This window comes from Balearica regulorum, chromosome 1, assembly GCF_011004875.1.
Source record: "Balearica regulorum gibbericeps isolate bBalReg1 chromosome 1, bBalReg1.pri, whole genome shotgun sequence".
NCBI lineage: Eukaryota > Metazoa > Chordata > Aves > Gruiformes > Gruidae > Balearica > Balearica regulorum.
In genome coordinates this window covers 100,300,450-100,321,153 of record NC_046184.1, presented here as the reverse complement: position 1 = coordinate 100,321,153, position 20,704 = coordinate 100,300,450, and the positions used below count along the sequence as shown (strand labels likewise).

At 36.7% G+C, this 20,704-nt stretch overlaps 1 protein-coding gene across 10 annotated transcripts in view; it reads right to left on the bottom strand.

Moving 5' to 3' along the window:
* The window catches only part of EPHA6 (EPH receptor A6), a 511,564-nt gene that overhangs the window by 218,337 nt on the left and 272,523 nt on the right, over window positions 1–20,704 (bottom strand). For 9 of the 10 annotated variants that reach the window (XM_075768276.1, XM_075768293.1, XM_075768260.1 and 6 more), the window contains one exon: window positions 18,673–19,008. In XM_075768276.1, coding sequence (XP_075624391.1) covers window positions 18,673–19,008 — 336 coding nt within the window. Of the gene's footprint in view, window positions 1–18,672; window positions 19,009–20,704 lie in introns of those variants that run through there. The other variant, XM_075768324.1, reaches the window with a different exon arrangement.

The window sequence follows — 20,704 nt, the reverse complement described above, 5'->3', positions numbered from 1 at the left end:
GTATTAAGTCTTTAAAAAGACACGACACCTAGCTGATGCCTCACCTCTAAATGAATGCAGAGTAGTTAAATTTCTTTGCTAAAAAGCGTGCTGGTAAATGGTTACACACAGAGTTTCACTGAAAAAGCCATAGCAGAATCTATGACAGCTTCAGAGCATGTAAGGAAAATTTATCCCTAAATACATTTCTTCCAAAAAATCATGGTTTACCTGGATCTACTCAGGCATATCAAGTGGAGCAAAATAAACAGCAAGCAAACGCCTGAAACCAATTCATTTAGACACTTAAACACTTACCTTTGAACAGCAAGATATATTGACTACAAACTGCCCACTTCACATGCTCCGTTTGCAAGATTAAAATAAATTAATTGCCAACTGAGATAAGTGCATGATAGGAGGTTCTACATTGCCAGACTCCTGCATATGGTAATGTACTACATCAGCAACTCCTCTGGAGATCAAACCAGGGGCCTCCAATTCACTCTATTGGCAAGGGACCGAAAGGCCGTACTTACCCAGCTCACGTACGTGAGCCTGCAGAACCTTTACTAATGTTGAACACACTATTTCCTGCTCATCCAACAAGGACTAACTGGACTAGACTCTTTTTCAGGTAATCTCTGTGAATGTTGAACTACACTGGATTTGATATCTTGAAAAAATTACCACATCTGTGTTACAGAGATTTTAGAAAATGTAAGAATTGTGCTTTAATGATCTTTCAGACATTGATCTTATACTCCAGGCAGGAACCTGCCCACAGCCAATAGATACCAAAGGGCTACACAGTCTCTCTACTGTTCCCAAAAACCATAATTCATTATTAAGCATATTTTGACCATAATTATAGCAGAATTATCTGGGGAAAAAAAAAAGGATTTAGCAGATTATATCTGAGTAAGTGCAGTTTAATAATTCCATTTAAAAATGATATTTAAAATTGGTGATTTTAAATGCTGCAAATGGTAGAGTATTGAATTTCAGATCATACTAACAATCTATCCAAGTTTCTTTTAAATAGAAAGGTTGTTGAAAGAATAAAATCTTTTATGTTATTAATGACAAAGCAACCGGTCTATCTTCAGTTTCAACACTGAAAATCTTAAAGAGCTGCCAGGTGAACAAGACAGCAAACATGCACTTACATTGGCATGTTTCTTTAGTCAGCTCATGCACAGCTACATGAGCTTCAGGGAACTGCACAAAGATTGCAAACTTGGCTTTTCAAGGTCTGAAGGTCCCTTGTGCTAGCCCTAGCATTAGGTTTCAGATAGCACCTACAATATGTAGGCAGGTTTTAGAAGATGCCAGAATATAGACAGAGCAGAAAGCTGTCCTTTCAAAATCTGGCCAGAAGTTACAGCTTTCTATGCAACCCATACACAAAGCTTTGCTGTTTTTTCTTTCAGTACTGAATTTATTTTAAGCATTCAGTACTGGTGCATCAGTTGTTCTGACTTTACTATCTGGTATCTTGTAACATTAGTTCTGCTGCAAGGCCAGTTTTAGTTGTGCAAGAAAAGGTTTCCAAACTGGTAAGACCTTCTCCTCGGTCATGATAACAGACTCATACAATTATTTTAACAGTTTACTAAAATTTAACCCTTGGTCTGCAGCTCTACAAGAAAAATTGTTAAACAAATGTTTCTGCTTGAATCTTAAAGTTTTGAAAATGTGTATGATGACAGTATTGGAAAACCGTTAGCTATCCAAGCAGAATGATGTGGCACAGTAACAAATCTTGATTAGAACTGTACAGCTCTCTCCAGATCAAATAGGACCGGCACAGTGGCAGATTAAGAGTATACAGCAACTACCTCACCTCAGGATTAGCAAACTAGTACAAGAGTGAAAACTGCAGAGGATACTGCAGTTATCCTGCGTGTTCGTGTCGCTGATGGGCTAAAGCCATTTTTAACTTTAAGGCTATGCTCTCTAGGAGTAAGTAACATATGGCAATCTTTCCACGACAGCTGTCGATGTATATATGGACGAATGTATGTATTATTAGTCACTCCAAGACAGAACAACATACACAAACCATGCCATCAACTGCTAAAAGTACATTTTGGATACAAAGCTAAAAGGCAAAAGGCAGAGCTGTGAGCTCAGGAGATACGAAATAGGACGTGTATGCACGTAAGATGAGGGGAAAGAGTAGATTAGGAATGAGTGAGGCTGCTGGGTGCTCCAGAAGGAATATGGCAGACAATGTGGCCTCGGCTGGCGATGTGAAAGAAATTATTCGACTGAAGAATTCGATTTTAGGGGAACAGTGAAAAGAGGCAGCAGGGATCTACAGAGGAAGGCAAGAGAATGATAGAAAAAGATGGGGTAAGAGGTGAATCATTGGCTCAGGAGACAGAAGAGGTGTGGCAAGCAGGAAAGAAAACTGAGCTGTTGAACATAATGCTGGAGACTGGCACGAGGAAACCTCAGTGAGTAAAATGTGTGCAGCCTCATCTACTGACGTGGATGGCAGGGTAGAGGCAGTTCACTGGAAATTAGAGGTACAAGGTAATAAATGTGATGGTGACTGACAAATCAAGCTTGGTTATAAAAAGGAAAACAAAGAGCTCGGTTTAGTGCTCTTACTTACACTTTCACCCTTGCGCTGAGAGCTCTATAGTAAGTCATTAAATTGTATTAGATGGGCTGTCATGTGGAAGCTTGAGAATCTCAAATGCTCAATTCAAATATTTATGTCTTTGGTTTAGGAGATAAAGTCTCATTTGCATGGACTTCAGCTTTTGTAGTTTCTTTTAAAATACTTTTTTTCACCTGTGGCAAACTGATAAATATTTCATCAATTTGTATGCTACCAAGGGCCTTTTCATACTACTGATGAGCAACTAATGTGTTGTGAGAAAGAACAAATAACCGATCAGTTGTGAAACAGTCCCACTGATACTGAACCTAGCATTAAATCTGAAATTTTAGAAAAGGGAAATTGTTGTCCAGTAAATTCCTGAATATTGTTGTGTCTGCTTTTATACCTGTGCATAGTGGACATAAAGTAAAATAAATGAGAGACTAGTTAAGAAGATGTAAGATTTACAGCTCCACTTGGTCTTTAAGGTCACACTCTGTTAAAGAGTAATTGTTCATCCCGGCACTTGCTGCCACTGAAACAGTTGACAGCAACTCGAATATCTAGTCAGTAGTGATAGAGATATATATACCTAACCCCCAACAACCTACAACCTAGGTACAAGAATGTGTCATGCATCTTTCAATTTACATTTGTGTTGGCAAACATGTTCTCAAAGGAAAGTCACCTTCACATACACACAGGTATTACCACAGATATACACACCCATAGCAAATGCCCGCTTTTTCAATCAGACTATATTTATTAATAGTTCTGTATTTTGTGATATGTCAGATGGCATTGCTACCAAGTAAAAAAATTGTTTTATGATCCCTTTTCCATTCAGCATCAGTGTTTTTATTCCAAGCTAGCAATTAACTTTCTGCCTAATTCGTCACACTTAATTTAAAATGAAGCATACAGTGATGTTCAGAGTTACAGTCATGGCGTTTGTGTTTGGCTGAAGTAGTGGTCACTAGCAGTCTCAATTTATCACTTTTAATTTAAACTCCCATGTCAATGATTTTCGTTTCTTAAAGCTATGACTGGCACTTCTGTATTTCAAAATCAAAGGGAAAATAAAGTACAGTTAAGAATTCAACCACTCAGATCAATGAAAACCTGTTTTATAATTGAGTGTGCTCCTGTTAAATCCCAAATGCCTGACAGAAAGAATTTAATGTTTCAAACAGTTCTTTTCTCGCTTAAGTACTCAGAATAACTTTTACTGCAGCAGTAAGCCACTACTTGGTGGACAGAAGGGGATTATTGATGTTATGTTCTCAGGAAATACTGCAAAGCAAGTAAAGGTGAGTGCATCAACCTAAGGAATCATACACTAATATCCAAATGACAGTCCCTGGACTGTTTGATTGCTGTTAGCGTGTATTTTCTCTTTTAAGAAAATTGATACTATATATTATTTCACTGTTAGAAGTTAATAGGAAAAGCTTAAGAGAAACTAGTAAACAGAAGAACATACTTCATTAAATTAACTATTGTGATACTACTACGATAGGCACATATTTTTATACTATTATTATTTGCTAACATATTTGCTAAAATAAATAATTTTTTTAAGAAATAAAGACTGCATAAAGCTGTCCACATGAGTCTGTTTATAATGATGGCATAAACCCACCTACCCAGACATGTAAGAAAAATAGAGAGTGAAGGAGAGAAATGGAAGCCCACATATTATTCCATACTACTCTGTATCACAGAATAAGAAAACCTGCCGTTCTTGTTCTATGGAAACTAGGAAGTAATTTTAAAATGCTAAAAAAGACTTCATTCAGATATTTTTGGGACAAGGGTTTTGTTTGTAGTTTTTCTTTTTTTTTCTAACCAGCCTTTCCTTAACCACAGTTTTCCATCCAGAAAGAGACTGTTACAATTTTAAAAATCTTTAATAAGCTTTTGGTGAATCGATATTTTTTTTGTTTTGAGATCATTAGTGTCACCCAAACACTGAAGCTTTTTCCATATTTTAGCTGTGAAATAGCCAAGTATGATTTGAGGGCAATTCTCTCTTTCATTAGACTCACTGTAGCTCCTTGAATTTACAGGATTATAAATCCCCACTCTGCTACTCTGCGTTGCTTACATTCCCAAGTTATCATTCACTCATGTAGCCAAAAGTAGCATGCTGCGCTTTCTAACCAAATTTCCCATACAGGAAATATGCTTCAAGAAAAAATGAAGCAAAGCAGTACCAATTACAGGATTGATCATAAATGTTTTTCCTGGTAAAAAGAAATGATGAATTTCAAAATGAATCAACTAAATTACTAGGCTAGTTGTGAATATTTTTCTCCTTGTTTTTTGTGTACAAATGCTGAGAATGCTTAACTGCCAGTGAAATCTACAGAAAGCTCTGAATTCTCCCAAGTCGGAAAAGTAGGATGTTTGCACCCCATGGGAGCCATGCTCAGCTCATGGATAGTTATGCCCTACATGATTTTACATGCATAGACTTATTTCTTACCTTCTAAAATGTGAGTAATTCTACCTACTTCCCTTCACGGATCATTGACCTAATGTTTGCAATGTGCATAAAAGCAAGCAAATGAACACAGCAGAAAACCTACAATACAGTATATGGCACATGCAGGCTAAGCTTTGAGAAACTGGGGTAAACAAGCGATAAAGCGATAATGCACACACTGACAGATGAGGATGATGTGGAATAACATTGGCCTGTTATCATGGAGACTTGACCAAAACCATGTAGGCCATTTATATAATTAAAGACTGCACAATAAAACATAAAAGATGGTTCTGAATTAAGGTTTCTTGAAAAACTTTCCAGTGATTTAACTTGGAACCTTATTTTTTTTAATGAAGATTTTGGTAGCAACTTGGGTGTATGAATTTAGTATTTGGTGGTTTATAGCTACATAAAAATCATATCCCAAAGAAATGAATACATTATTTTGCATAAAAATGGCTGTGAAAGTCACCGAAAGTAAACAATCTCTTTCATTAAAATCTGGAGTATTTATGTTCCTGCCAACAAATCTGTGTTATTCTTGTTTCCAGTTGCAAATATTGCAATTCTTACAAGGACATATTGCTTTAACTCAGAATAATGGAATCTCTTCAAGTCCAAACAGTATAACCAATACTATAATAACATTTACCCTTCTTAAATCTTTTTATCTTTAATTATTGTAAAGGTATCTAAACAAACTCAATAGATAAGCAGGAATTTCTAAGTAGGGAAAAAAAAAAAAAAAGAAAAACCCCCAAATCTATCAGCAGATGTTTTAATGCTTTAGGAAACAGTAAAATCATGTCACCTAGTAATAAGGCTAAGAGCGTAAAGCTCACAGTTTCAGGCGGTTCATCTTATATCAAGAGAGTAGAAGTACTCGTAGGGCACACTGTGTTTAAATCATTTACTTTCACAGTTGCTACACACTTCTATCAGTGTACGAGATAACATGTGACCTCACATCCTTCTGAAATAAATGTTACACTTCCAGTGTGTTGTATTGATTAAGAGAGGACTAACGGCCTGGTTTGTAAAACGAGCTAGGTTCCGTTAAGCATCTCGGGGCAGTATTTCCAAAGGTGCTCAGTGAACTGCAGCTCTCAGTGCTTCCCTTTCACTGAGGTGCCTAATGAGAGCCGAGTTCCCTGGAAAGCCACTCGATCCTGCAGAAAACATGCGCACACTTCCCTTGCTCGCTGCCAGTAGCACTCTCTTGCTCGCTGGGGCACCCACGCTGGGACTGGTAACTGCGGAAGAGGTACCCAACTTCTTGTGGTTAAGGTCTTTATTTTCTACAGCTTTTAAATGTTCGTCGTATCACTACTAATTCAAATACTCCACTGAGGAAACAGATTGTACATATATGAGGTACTTAAAGTGTTTACCTGTCACTGAGAAAACTTAAACAGAAAGTTGGGCAGACAGTTTAAACATAAAGTAATAGAGACAGTAGCGAATGGAGTGTGTCTTGTATGAATTTTTTTAAAGTATTGGATAATTCCAATGAAAATGTAATTTTAGTGTGACATGGAAATGTAGTTCATGTCTCAATCTGGTAAATATGAAAATATTACAAAATTATTAAAATATTTCAACAAACTTAAATCTTGTATAATATATAGATGAACATAGAAATAAAACTATATATAGTAAATATTATGCATTTTTTTATGCTTTAAATGATATTTAATTGTAGAAGAAATTCCAGATTGAGATTTTAATTCATTTTAATCTTCTATCAACTGAGACTGAATAAGTGACTTGCTCATAAAAACTGACAAATATTCCACTCGCTGATTTTTTTTCAAGATGTTAGTCGTATGCTCCCTAAAACTGCATGAGAAAGCCACATTTTTAATGTCTGACAATATAACCATCATCTTAAAATGAAAAAATGGAAAAATTAAGAATATTTTATTCACACTGCTGCTTAAAAGACCTTAGATTTATTATGTTTATGAGAATGTAAATGTTATCTAGAAAGTTTATCCAGAATGCTACTATATATGAATACAAAAAACCAAGACCTGTACTGATTTTCCACGCAGTAGCCTGCCTTTTGGAGTTGTTCAGCACTTAGTATTGCAGATAATGTCTTGGGTGCTTACCTAGAAATGTCGGGCCATCTTTACGAACCAGTCGTGTCACAGATCAGTGGTTGTAATAGAAAAGCAAAAATTTTAAAGGAGAGGATAATGAAACAAATGTGATGTTAGATAACTTGGAAACCAGATAAAGATACCCTGCAACATGTCCCTGAACCTGTGTAAAACTGCACTGATACATACTTTGGAATGTGATGTAAAAATATTGCAATATCATGTTAATGCCTCAGTAGCGTGTCTGGTGCAGGTGGCTGTATGCAATACAGAAGCTGTATGGGCCAAGGGTGGAGGTTTTGGGACACAATTCCTTTTACATCAGCTCCTATGGGTTGCAACATGAGAAACTATTCACAGTGAAATTAAGCTTCAAATATCTCACAAACATCCCTTTGTTCATCTGAGATTAATTACTTTTTCAGTATTACCCTATGTTGCATGTAACAAATATTACCATTGAAATGGCACCACTGAACCTGATTGTTTCAGGAGAAGGTCAGGGAGATAAACTCAAATAAAACTGTGCTCTTCTCCTAAAGATAATCTCCCAGCATCAAAATAATATACACCAGGGAACTAAGTTAATACAGCTCCGTAGTCGCATGTTCTCTGAAAAGGTACAGACTTCAGTCTTCCATGCTGTCAACTCACTTCTTTAACCATACAAAATTCATAAATAGTATTCAACATCACATTATAAAAATGTGATTTTCTCTATTTCCTCTCTCCAAAGATTTCATATACTAGTCAGAGTTGCATTAGTTATAAACTGAAATCAATACCTTCTGTAAATTCGCATAGAGTGTGCTGGTTTTGGCTGGGACAGAGCCAATTTTCTCCCCAGTGGCTAGCATGGGGCTATGGTTTGGATTTGTGCTGGCACCAGCGCTGCTAACCCAGGGATGGTTTGGTTCCTGCTGAGCAGCGCTCACACAGAGCCAAGGCCTTTGCTGCTCCTCACACCACCCCACCAGCCAGTGGGCTGGGGGTGCACGAGGGGTTGGGAGGGGACACAGCCGGGACAGCTGACCCCAACTGACCACAGGGATATTCCATACCATATGGTGTCATACTCAGCATATAACTGGGGAAGAAGAAGGAAGGGGGGGTACACATTTGGAGTGATGGCATTTGACTTCCCCAGTAACCGTTACACACATGACGGAGCCCTGCTTTCCTGGAGATGGCTGAACACCTGCCTGCCCGTGGGAAGTGGGGAATGAATTCCTTGTCTTGGCTTTGTTTGTGTGCACGGCTTTTACTTTACCTGTTAAACTGTCTTTATCCCAACCCACAAGTTTTCTCACTTTCACTCTTTGGATTCTCTCCCCGATCCTGCCGTGGGGAGAGTGAGTGAGCAGCTGTGTGGTGCTTAGTTGCTGGCTGGGGTTAAACCATGACATAGAGGGATGCTAAATAGTATTCAAAATACTTTCTCTTTATTAGAATAAGTCATATCTATGAATATATAGCAATGACATATCAAAAATTCACCTCGTCTAATCAGTAAACGACACCTCTAGCTTGACAGAAAATTGTACAGGTTGAGGGAGGAAGGCAATCTCATATCTTCTCTATTGTTGATAGACCGTAGCCCATCATCCTTGAACTATAGACTGAATTTCCTGGATCCCATTACTCCATTACCCTACCCTGTAAAAAAAATTTATTTAGTCCTCATTGATCTTCAATTACAGGATAAAAAGAACTGTTAGATAATTTTAGGATAGCAATCTAATTTTGAATAATGGGTCTTTGAGTTTAATATTATGTATATATGAACTAGTCGTTGGAATCAGACAATTTGTTTTCCAGATAGATTTGAGGTAATATAATAAAATGATCATTTGTTTCTAAACTGTAAAACACAGTATTGGAAACTGGCTGAACAACTTGTCAGTAACTTACGGGATCATACATCAGCTGTTTGCAATGCATAACAAGTTAGAATTTATGAGTCAGATAATGCACATTAATCTCTAAACACTTCAATACAATTATAGATCAAGCATATGATTTAGAAGCTACTGCATGTATTATTTAAAACAATATGGAAAAGACAAGTTTAAAAATATGACTATATTCAGATAGAATAAGCACAAAGAAAATTATTGCAAATGGAGATTAATTCAATGAAGAATAAGATTTAATTAAGACTGGAGGAATTTATAGTATTTGCCATGAACTTTAGCAGAAAAGTTCTGCCTAGTTATCCAAGTACTGTAGATGAAGGCAAAAGACTAAGCAAGAGTAGAGGTGACATCAGGAGTGTTCAGGAAACATTAGCTGAGCCAGGCCTGTCTCGCTTTTTATCCAGTGGGACATCTGTTACTGACTTCCAGTGAAACAGGTTTGGAACATTAGATCTAATTTTTAAATTAGAGATTTCTTGTAAATATTTGCTTTAAAATGTCAGTTTACAAATACTGAGTAGTTTCGTGTACAAAATGACATTGTTATTCCAAGAAAGACAGACAGTGATCAGATTGGTCTATTTTGATGAATGCATGCTTTTTAAAAAAAATATTAAATTCAGTATTTTTTTAAGGGTTTTTTTTATATTCTTTTATTCACATGTTTCTTCCTTTCGCTCATGTTTTCTTTGGGAATGGTTCTGTGTATCACCTTCCTTCTCTTTTTGAGTATCATGACTCTACCTGTAGACAGCAAAATCAAGCACTTTTATCTGATGCACTGTTTGCTAACGTCCAGGTCACTTTAGTAAGTGAAAAAAGCTGAGACAAAATACGCTGAATAGTTAGTCCTGCACAAAATTAGCTGTAGTCACTCCAGAGGGCCAACAAAGCATGAAACTGATTTAAAATGATATTACTGAAAAAGTCCACTTTAAAACCTGTAGCCATGTCTTGAATATCTGATAATACTCCTGCTTAGGTGAAGATATAAAGGCAAGTGTTAGATGGATAGGATAAATAAAAATATGCATATTTAATATGCAACTGTCACTTCTCAATGGAAACCAGAGATTGCATGCTAGATGGAAATAAGATTTAACAGAGTAAGAGTGTCTTTTTTTATCTTCTTTTGCTCCTGGCCAACCAATACACTGGGTAGTCTTGACATTGGTTGTCATCCCCTGCCTCATCTCTGTCAGCCTAGGATTCAGACTAGAATATGAAGGCTCACTTATGACAGGGGTTGTGAAAGGCAACGTACATTTCTCAACTAAATATTAAGTGTACATATCCTGGCTAGTATAATCTTTCCAGAGAGCAATCTTTACTATTTTTTCCATGGACACCCAGCATAAATTTTACCACACTGGGAAAACATTTAAATATGTAACACAGATGTGAAGATAGTAAACAGATGTATCTCACTGTTAGTCTGGACAGAAAAAGGTAAAACCATATTATTAGAAATATTATCTTGAAGCTAACAGAACTGTAAAATAAAGAGATTTCTGAGGCATTAGAAACTATGTAATTTTGAGTCTGCTCTCAACCTTATTCCAATGTGCACAACTTAATGCCGTTATTGTATATAAATTAAAACTATTTCCAAATTGTGAGCCTAAGGCAAATGCATATGGAAGAGTCACAGAAGTGGAAGGCGAAAGGTTGTTGAGTGTAATGAAGAAACTACATTTTAAAAAGCAAATGAATTGGAGCAACCTGCTACTGACATAATTGCTTTAAAGACCCCATAGCAAACATCAGCAGAATTGGTTTGTAATTTACCCTGTCCTTCATTTTGAACATGCTCCCTAGAGGTTTGCATGAAAGTCGTGACATCTACAAACACAATTTGTTTCAGATTAACTAGCCGTGATGAATGTCTTCCGTTACTACCCTTGACCAAAATCACTTCTCTTGCCAAGAATGCAACAGAAGTCTTCATTTCACTTGTCATTATACTGGGGACACCAGAGTTGTGGTGGTTGTTTTGTTTGTTTTGGTTTGTTTTTTTTTTAAAAAAGAAATAGCTTTCAGAAATGTTTAGGTAAACTTTGAAAACAGAAGGTTCTTAATCTAATGGTGAAGAATTTTGTAAGTCGGTCAATTATTATTTGTGGCAGAGGTTTCTAATTACCAGTTTATATCTGAAATATCTTGCACCCTGCCCTGACTAGAATACTCAATAATAATTCTTCTAACTATATATCATTCAAGTGTTAGAGGTTCTGGCTAATTGAAATGTGCTTGATTATCCTAACACAGTTCTTAGCTGAGTTGTGTGCAGATAGCACCAACAAGTTTATTTGACATTCTTGTTTAAAATCACCAAAGTCAATGAATAAACATCTCATTCTTAGGGGGCTTAATCATGTGCTGAATGCCCTTCGCAGCTACTGACTACAGTAGGAACAAACAAAATAAAAGCATATTTCTTATCCCAGTGCTGTATGCCTGCCAAATTATTTGTAACGATTATTTTACATTTTTATTCACAAATGTCTCTTTTACAAATTGAAAGAAACTATTATTATTATTAAATATACAATTGTTGCAGCATTTGGACATGGTATTTTAGTGACTACAATTTAAATCAGAAACTTGCTGAAAACGCATGTCACAGACAAAGTGCCAATAGTTATAAATAATAGTGTGCTATGCAATGAAAGGAACTACTATAAAAGCTGAAAGACCACACTGGTAAGTATATTATGAGAAAAATACTTTACAGTATTGATTAACGTCTTTCCCTTTCTCCTTCAAACCAGAATTTCTTTTTGTTCTCCTCATATTGTATAACTTAGAGAAGCATACTATAAAGCTATGCATAGTCTGACTAGCTTAATGGATAATACTGGTGAAAGAGAAATGAAAGTAAGTGGAATTAGGATGACTTTTGCTGGATTAAAGAAGTGGCTGAACATCAGTATCTTCCAGCAGAAAAGAACATATTTGTTAAAGAAAATTTATTAGTATTTAAAAAATCTTCAGGGTATAAATCAAGATTGTTTTAAAAGCCAATTTTCGCCTATAATTACTGTGCAGTAATCGGGCATATGTGTAAAGAAACATCAGCAAAAAGAAGTCTAAATGTACGGAGGTGACCAATAGAGGAAAATCTATGGGTGATAACCATGCTGCACAAAGACCTGCATTTTGGCAGACCTGAAGAGTGTTCAACAGAATGTTAGTTGAACAGGTCTGAGATTTGAGAGTTAGCATTTTTGCCTTGTGGTTTTCTTTCCAACTGTAAATGCTTAATCTATATATACACCGAAATAAATATGCATATACATTCATACAGTTTAACAGACTCGCTTGAATATTCATTGCATAAAGCTGGATACCTTTTTTAATTGTATTGTTTAATTATATTGTTCTGAAGTGACTTAAAATAGGGAGTACACAACTCGAACTTTTTTTTCTTTTTGTTAGTAATCCCTCTTACTGTCTGCACGTCACGTTCAGTATGGACATTTACAGACTGTCCCTAGCCAGTAACAAGCTTATATTTCTCTTCAAATTTTTCACACAGATAGCACCAGCAGCACTGTTTTGCACTGCTCCCATGACAGTACAGGGTTTGGTAGAACTATCAATACAGCTGTAGGTGTCAGGTAAACAAATGCCATAAATTTCTCATTTATTGTCATCTATGAAAACTTGATGATCCTTTTCTCATGTGGCTTGAGCTCGGCTATGTCTGATGGAGGTTGTTTTGTGACTGGCTTTTATGCGTCCTGCTATTCCATTTTGACAATCAGTGATTAGAAATACATGTTCCTTTCGATTTATAAACCATTAACATAAACCGTTTGGGAGACAGTTCAAAGGGCTTCATCATGTCATTATGAAAAGACAAGCTTTGGTGACTTTAAAGTCACAAAGGACAATCACGTCTGTAGAGCTGTGAGACTCGGGAGAAAAAATGGAAAGTTGACTTTTGATAGGGTGAAAGTCAGATGCTACTATTGGAAGCAACAGGGAACACCCCTGCCACTCCAATGAGTATCGTGAAACTATACGGTCATCAGCCAGAATGATTAATCCTGATAAACTGTCCTGGCAGAAATAAGTGCCACTGAGATGCTTTTCTGACAGTTGGATGAGGCTTTTAACAACTTACACGATCTGCATTGTTATTATAATGCTATATGCCATTAATTCATGGTGGTACGTTCATGTTTATTCCTGGAAGACATGCTGAAATCCTTCCTCGCATTCCTCAGTTCCCACAGCTCTAAAGAGAGTGATAAGAGGTTGCTTTTGTTACAGACTATCCACACTGGGCTACAAATATGTCTGAGGAGCCACCTGTACTAGGAACAATGAATTGGCCGTAACTTACTTGGAAAAAGGAATTAGAAGAGAGTCAATTTCTTTCAGACACTGGCAAGATTTTACCATCAGATTAGGAAACATTTTATCACCTAGGATATATCTGCCAATGCCTCACATCAAAGAAAACGTAGTAGACAAAGGAATCCTGCCAGATTCGCAGTTTCAGAGTCTGCCTGAAAACCTCGGCTAGTCACAGGCTGCCAACACCAGACAGACACAGCAAACTAGACAAGTCTTTAATATAGCGATAGGGTGTGTGCCCTGACAGAGCGAAGTCTCTCATGCCTCAAACTTTGTCCACTGGGAGCAGGTCTTTGACTCATGAACTGCAAACTGAGGAGGGAGAAAATGAAATTTCTGGGCTGCAATGGCAGAAGGAGCATTTCTCTAGTGTAAGCTTTCCACCGAGACAGGAAAAAACATGCAGAAGGAGCCCATGAATGGAACGATGCTAGCAAAGCGCCCCATGGCTGGATGGTGACTTTAGGGGAGGTCACTGCTGTGAGACTCGCAGGTAGAAGGTGAGCTGGGGGCTGCCAGCATGGTGTCCCATGGGAGGGACATGATGCGGTGAAGACGCAGACCTAATGAAGAAACTATTCAGCCAGAGAAACACTGTAGCTACGGTGGTGCAGTTGAAATGGTGGACTGAAATGGAGCAGGCCACTGTCTGTCTGTATAACCATGTACTCAGGCTTCGTCTCTCAACTCTACTCCCCCTCTGCACAGTGTCATGTTAAAAAGCACTTCTGTTCTCAAATAATAGAACATATGCATGAATGAATGTGTATGTGGACTATTATTTGGAAATAGGAACTATGGTTTTACGTTCTGTTTTGCTTAATTATTCATTATTTACTACTTTAATTATGCATGAAAAACCTCAAGTACTTTGAATTTTCTTTAGGCAATGCAGACCCTAAGGCATGCTAAAAAAGTTATATAGTGAGGTGTCTCTTCCTTCCATTAGTCATAAGAGAGAAACATAAATTACAATTCAGCATATAACTCTCTGCTTCTTTACACAATGATTTAAAGTCGATTGAGTACAATTACTTCATACTTAGCATATTTACTGCTGTATAAAACTTTCTTGCTCCCATAAAAAAAAAAGGCATCCAGGCACTTTTCTGAACAACAGTATTGTTAAACATTTTTTTGATGAAAACATGTTTTACCTTTCATTTGTTTACAAATTGCTTTGGCAGTGACTTGGGAAGCATTTAATATGTGCTAATGTTCTTCCCTGAACAGGGACTTTGCTTAAGTGCTTTTCTGAGCAGAATCTCGTTCTGTTTATCTGTCCATTTATCTGAATTTAAAGTAGGGATTATTTTGATATCTCAAAACATTTTGAAACAAAGCTGCGCAAGAGTAGCATATAGCCCAGTTCCCTCATCTCTCCATTGGCAACATCTATGCTTCCTAACACATTCCTACGCCATCCTTGTTTGACACACTTGCTGGACAAGACACAGCACATGCTGTGGTCATACAGGAAGTATATATATATATATTTTCTTTACTGACTAGCCAACAGACAAGTTAAGCGGTGGGTCAGCTGGCATCTCTAGTCCAGTAAGCAAGCCTTACGTAGCTGAACTTTGCTTATTGACTTGCAGACCCAATCAACAGCTCGGTGACTGGAAGCGACAATTTTTCATGCTTGTGCTGAGAGAACATAGTATCTGTGAAATCTTTTTCTCTGTTATCGAACTCAGGTTGGCTAATGGGTTCACAGTTCTTTATGGTGCGTGACAGACAATGAAACCACAGAAATTTTTTCTTATGAAGCCCAGGGGAAAAACCCCAAAACATGGATATTGAATTTATGAATATTTGTACAATTAATAACAAATATAATAAAAAGTCATGCATGCTACCGAATTAATTTTATATTACTTACAATAACGTTAGTAATTTTTTTTCAGTATTTGATCAGGTCTGGTAACGCTTTAGTCATCAAATGACAGAGGGGTTTGAGGGATGCAGTTTGCAAAGCTTTCTAAGCGTTCTTTTCCTTAGTCTGCTTCTTGTCATTGTTAGAGCTGAGCAGTGTACTTAATCTTGTTGATGGTGGTGATTGCATGAGGAGGCAGTTAAGCTTTTAATATTAGTTGTGGTAGAGCTCTGTGCATAAAGATGAGCCCTAATCATTTTTGAATTAGTTCTGTCAGCAAATATTCTCTCTCTTTGATGCTCTCAGACTACTCTACTCACTAAATGTCATAGAATACAATCCTTCAGTTTCTATGGATGCCCACGGTACTCTTCATTGCATTACTTTATTCAGCAAAATGCCAACAAAAATACCTTCTTCAACAAGAGAGAAAAACCCCTGAAGAACAAGCTAATAATTTTGCATGTTTAAAGAATGTTAATTTCACATAAACCATCAAAAGAAAAGGCCATTAGATGGAAGTAAATCCAATATGCTCAAAGAAAATAAAATGCTAGCTCCTCAGCTACTGTAAATTATTGCAGCTAACAGAATGGTCTTGATTTACAACAGCTGAAGATAATGTTCTATACTCTTAACAGAGAGATGACAATTGAAGAAAACAATTTATGTATTTATAAAGAGGTCTATCATTTCATGCAATGTGTATACACAATCCACTAAAACAGTATGTATGAAAAGATTACATATTAAAAGGTAGTATGAACATGGGATAAATATGTTGTGTAGGTATAATTTATTATAGATCTAGATCTTTCACGTTAGACACACATCAAAAGAGAAAAATGGTTTTCAACCAATATGTTTGGACTTCTGGTAATGCAGTCTTTGTACACATTAAGATATTTTTGATTTGTTGTCATGTCATGTATATAAACTTGGATCTTTGTTTTATATGTACACGTGCACAAACCTGCAACACCATGCAAGAAGTATTGTCCCTTTCAGTATAATTAATATTATAAGGAAAGATTGCAACAGTGAGTTTACTATTTAGTGCTACAGCTAGGAAAAAAATGCAATATGAAGGCGATTTAGTATTATTGGTAAATACGGCAAAAGCAAAACTATATATTGTTTACGAATAGCTGGCTAACAATAATAATAAAAAGATCACTAATCCTTTTATCTGAGAGCTTCAATGTAATTTATTGACATTAACAAAGTCTCTGCAATGTTCTGAAGCTTTAGTTCTATCGCTTCCTCTTCTGAGGTTACATACCCTACCTTTCTCCCTATCACTTCTTATATATGACTAAAAGTAATTCATGAAAAATGTTTATTGTCCTCTCAATAATTTCCATCAACCCAAACTCCATTAATTTTCTTCCGTATTTCATATGACACTATCTTTCTTTTACTTCTAAATATATAGTTACCATGCTTATGATTTTATACAACTACACAGTTTGCGAGCCTACAAAAATGGTTTTATCTTTATAACTACATTTTATAGATGCCTCCATTTCATTTATTACAATGCTTTCTTCTGCAAAGGTGTCTTTTTATATCCAAATAAACTGACAGATATTCTGGAAATCTGGTCTTAAATTCTCTGAAGCCCTTCCAACAGCATTTTTAGTAATGTAAGAATTATTATAGGGAATGGAAGCAGCCTACACTCTAGAGTTTACTGTCAGTGTGTCACAAATTATCAAAACATCGGTCTTTTCCCTGTTTTGAGGAAACTGCAGTGAAAATCTATATCCTTAAACCAGGAACAGACAACAGCAAAAGACATATTATTTTTTAAAAGCCCACCAGTTAAATACACATCACAGGCTGTGTTCACACAGCTGTTAGGCAGTTTAAAAACAAACCGTCTCTCTGGTGACCTCCACCTGGGCATGCTTGGTGACTTGCATTTAGTACCATGTAACAAAACATCGGAAAATAAGTATACATAGGGGTAATTTCTGGCACCACATTTTTTTTCCCTCAATGAGAGAGGAAAAGAGACATACAGGTTCACAACATGATATACAGCCTGAGAGCTTAAGGCTATTCTCAGTGCAAGGCATATATCATTAGGCATCTTATATAATTAGCTCTTCTGTTACCATCATCGCGTGAACGGTGAGTGAGTAGTTTTTGTGCTGTTTCTAATCCTTTTTCATGAATATTATTAGTAATGCCATCACTGTCATTATCATCATCACAGCAAGCCGTTAATTTTTGTATGCCCAAAGGCAAACAAGTCATTACTTACTCATCAACAAAACTACTTGTCCCAGATACACAGGTAAGCAGATTTTTGCTAGGCTGATCAGTGAAAGAACCCAGGGCCTTCCTACAAGTGGAACATAACAGGATCCTCCTGAACATTAGCACTTTTACTAAATATTTTCGTATTATCAAAGGTCTTCTACTCAAACTTGTAGTTTTGCCAGTTTGGTTCCTGTTCTACATTAAACACTTCAACTACAGTTGCAATGTCACTGCACAGTAGGTAAAAAACATTTCTGGAACAAATGTCAGCAAGGGATAATTTTGAAATAACCTTCTCATCTACAGTAACACAAGCCAAAAGATAACACTGCTATATAGGTTGCTTTGTCGGTAACCTATGACACTGTTTCCTAAGATAGTAAGTATTTCTAAAGATGGAAGAGGGAAAAGTTGCAGAAATAAACAAAAATATAGAGCTTTTTTAGCTTCCCATGTTTCTCATAAAGGTTGGCTTGGACATGAATTTGAACTGAAATGGGGGGAAGACAAAGCTCGAAAACAATAACGCAAAGTGGACAATTAAAGGAACAAAAAAATCTATTAGGGTATCTCACCTAAGGAAATGGCTCACACAGATGTTAAAATATCTTACAGGGAAGTGTGCTGTATTAGCACTATGAAACATGGATACTAAAGGAAGTGAGTTCACTTTCATTTCACCTCTGAATTGTGAAACTGCAATAGATAACCTGTGGTGTTTTATTCTTTCAAAACAGAAATCATAAGGAAAGACTTGGAAAAACACCAGATGCAGACTCCAGTTCTGATGAACCACTGATACAGTTAGTTCAGGTAGTTAAAGCTTGCACTTAATTTTAAACAGGAGGATATGTTTTTGTGCCCTGTGTGTTGGGGTCAAGGGCCAACTGCCAAAAGCAGAAGCTGGAAGTCCTCACCAAAAGCACTTAAAAACATGTAACAATCTGCAAACCTTCCTAACTTGCTGACCCAGACTTCCAAGCAACAAAACGATCCCCCTAATAAGCGCGTAGATGACAGGGGCACAGTAACAGAGGTGCAGTGCTGGGACTTACCATCTTGGTCTGTGGTAACCGTGATAGCTGTGAACTGCTTGGGAGAGAAACTCAGCTCCGAGACCCCATTGGTGGCTTCTATTTCGAAAGTGTAGTTCACGTGCGACACAAAGTCAAGCACTGTCACAGAGGAGTTGATGAGACCTGTGTGCCTGGGGATGAAACGGATACCTCCCCCACAAATCTCACACTGGCTGGCGTCTGACCCACATTTCTTACAGATGACACTGTAAGTGAGATCTTTTCTTCCTCCAGTATCACTCGGGGGGCTCCATTCCAACATGAGAGCTGTTTCGTTAATGTTAAAAATCACATTCCTCGGAGCAGAAGGTGGCCCTGCAGAGAAGAAGGAAAAGCCTATTAAGCGACAGTTGTCTATTTTGGAGAATGAAAAAAAAAAATTAGCCTTAAGGCAATTATTTGCAAACATAAGCTAAAAGAGTTACATTTCAATAATAAATTCAATGGAAAAATTAAAAAGTATCTAAATACTTACAATCTTTGAAAATTAAGCAGGAATAATAAATAGGTCAGATCATAAAAAGCTGAATAATCTAAATAAATTAGAATTAATTCAGAAAGAATTTAAGGCAACCTAGACTTGATAACATAAATTTGCACTAAATACCTCTTGATCTTGTGGGATACTGGGGTAGAGCTTTAACCACAAAATGCATTTCCTTATTTTACGTCTAGTAATGTAGGCCTTTCTGATACTTATAATCTTTGATGTTTTATAAGAGTTAAATTAGATAATAAATAAATAAATAACAGCTTTGGAATAACTACAAGAGGTAAAATTGTTTGTATTAGTTCTGCAGTGCCAGATATTTTTTCTATCCTTCACTGCTTCTCCCCAGGGATTTCTTTGCTGTTGTTCATTAACAGAGTTAGGTGGCAACAGGCCAAGACTATTAGGCACGAGAGACAGTTTACAAGTTTTTTCTTTCCCACCTGGCACCTCATCAGCATCAGTATAACAGTGAAGACATCAACCTTGCAAGCTAAAGATCTAAAAGGATGGCTGCAAAGCAGGAGGAAAAAAATAATTCTTGAAGACTGTGGGGAGGGATGCAAAGATAGTAGCAGCAGGCAGAAAATAGGAAAGCTCTCAGCTAGCAAGCAGGTGGTAAAGCTCTCTGTGTACTCTCAGATGAACCATGACTGACCATTTCCCATGGATGCCACAATAGTCAGACTATGTCAAGCAAGTTTTAAGCTTTTACGCTGACTTACTCTGTAGGATCACATATAAATCATCTGAGGCTTTATATATCAGCTTCCAAAATCTGATGGAAGAACTTTACTGCCTAATGACTTTTCAGATAGGAATTAGTGAATGGGTGAAAGAAAGGTATAAATTGTTAAAGGAAGTCTGAAGAAGCTTATAATATTCTTCTTCTTCCACTTAACATATTTCAACCAAGCACTTACAGACACAAGGTTTTCAAAAACAATTTGTATATAGACCAAAAATATGCCCATAAAATTTATGTAAGAAACACAGATTTTGCAAAATGCAAGGCTTTACACTCCAGGTTTTGGTATACGTAAGATGACTGCGGTAAACTCAACTGGCGATCTCTGGGGTTTTTTGAGCTGAATGAGTTGAATAACCATTATATTCCTGGCTCTCAATATAAAATCACGGTGCACATGGATTGCTTAGCCAATGGTTAGCAGAACTCTGAAAACGTTCAGCTTGCTTTGCAGCTTTTCATGATTTATACAACCTGCCAGCAAGACTTGAGTATAAAGTTTTGACTGAGATATTGTTCAAACTGAGTGAGCTTTTCATTACTTTAGGGCCTCTCAAGGAGACTGAAAGACTATATGAAACATTTGCAAATGATATCAACTAATTCTTACAGAGTGTATTTCACCCAACAAATTGAATGGCACAGTAAATCTGAGAGAGTCAGATAATTAAAATATCATAATGTCCTTTATAAAAACTTTAAGACAATGAGAGAGGACCTAAACAAACAAACAAACAAAATATTGATCAGCATTCATGTAAATTCCAGTTCAA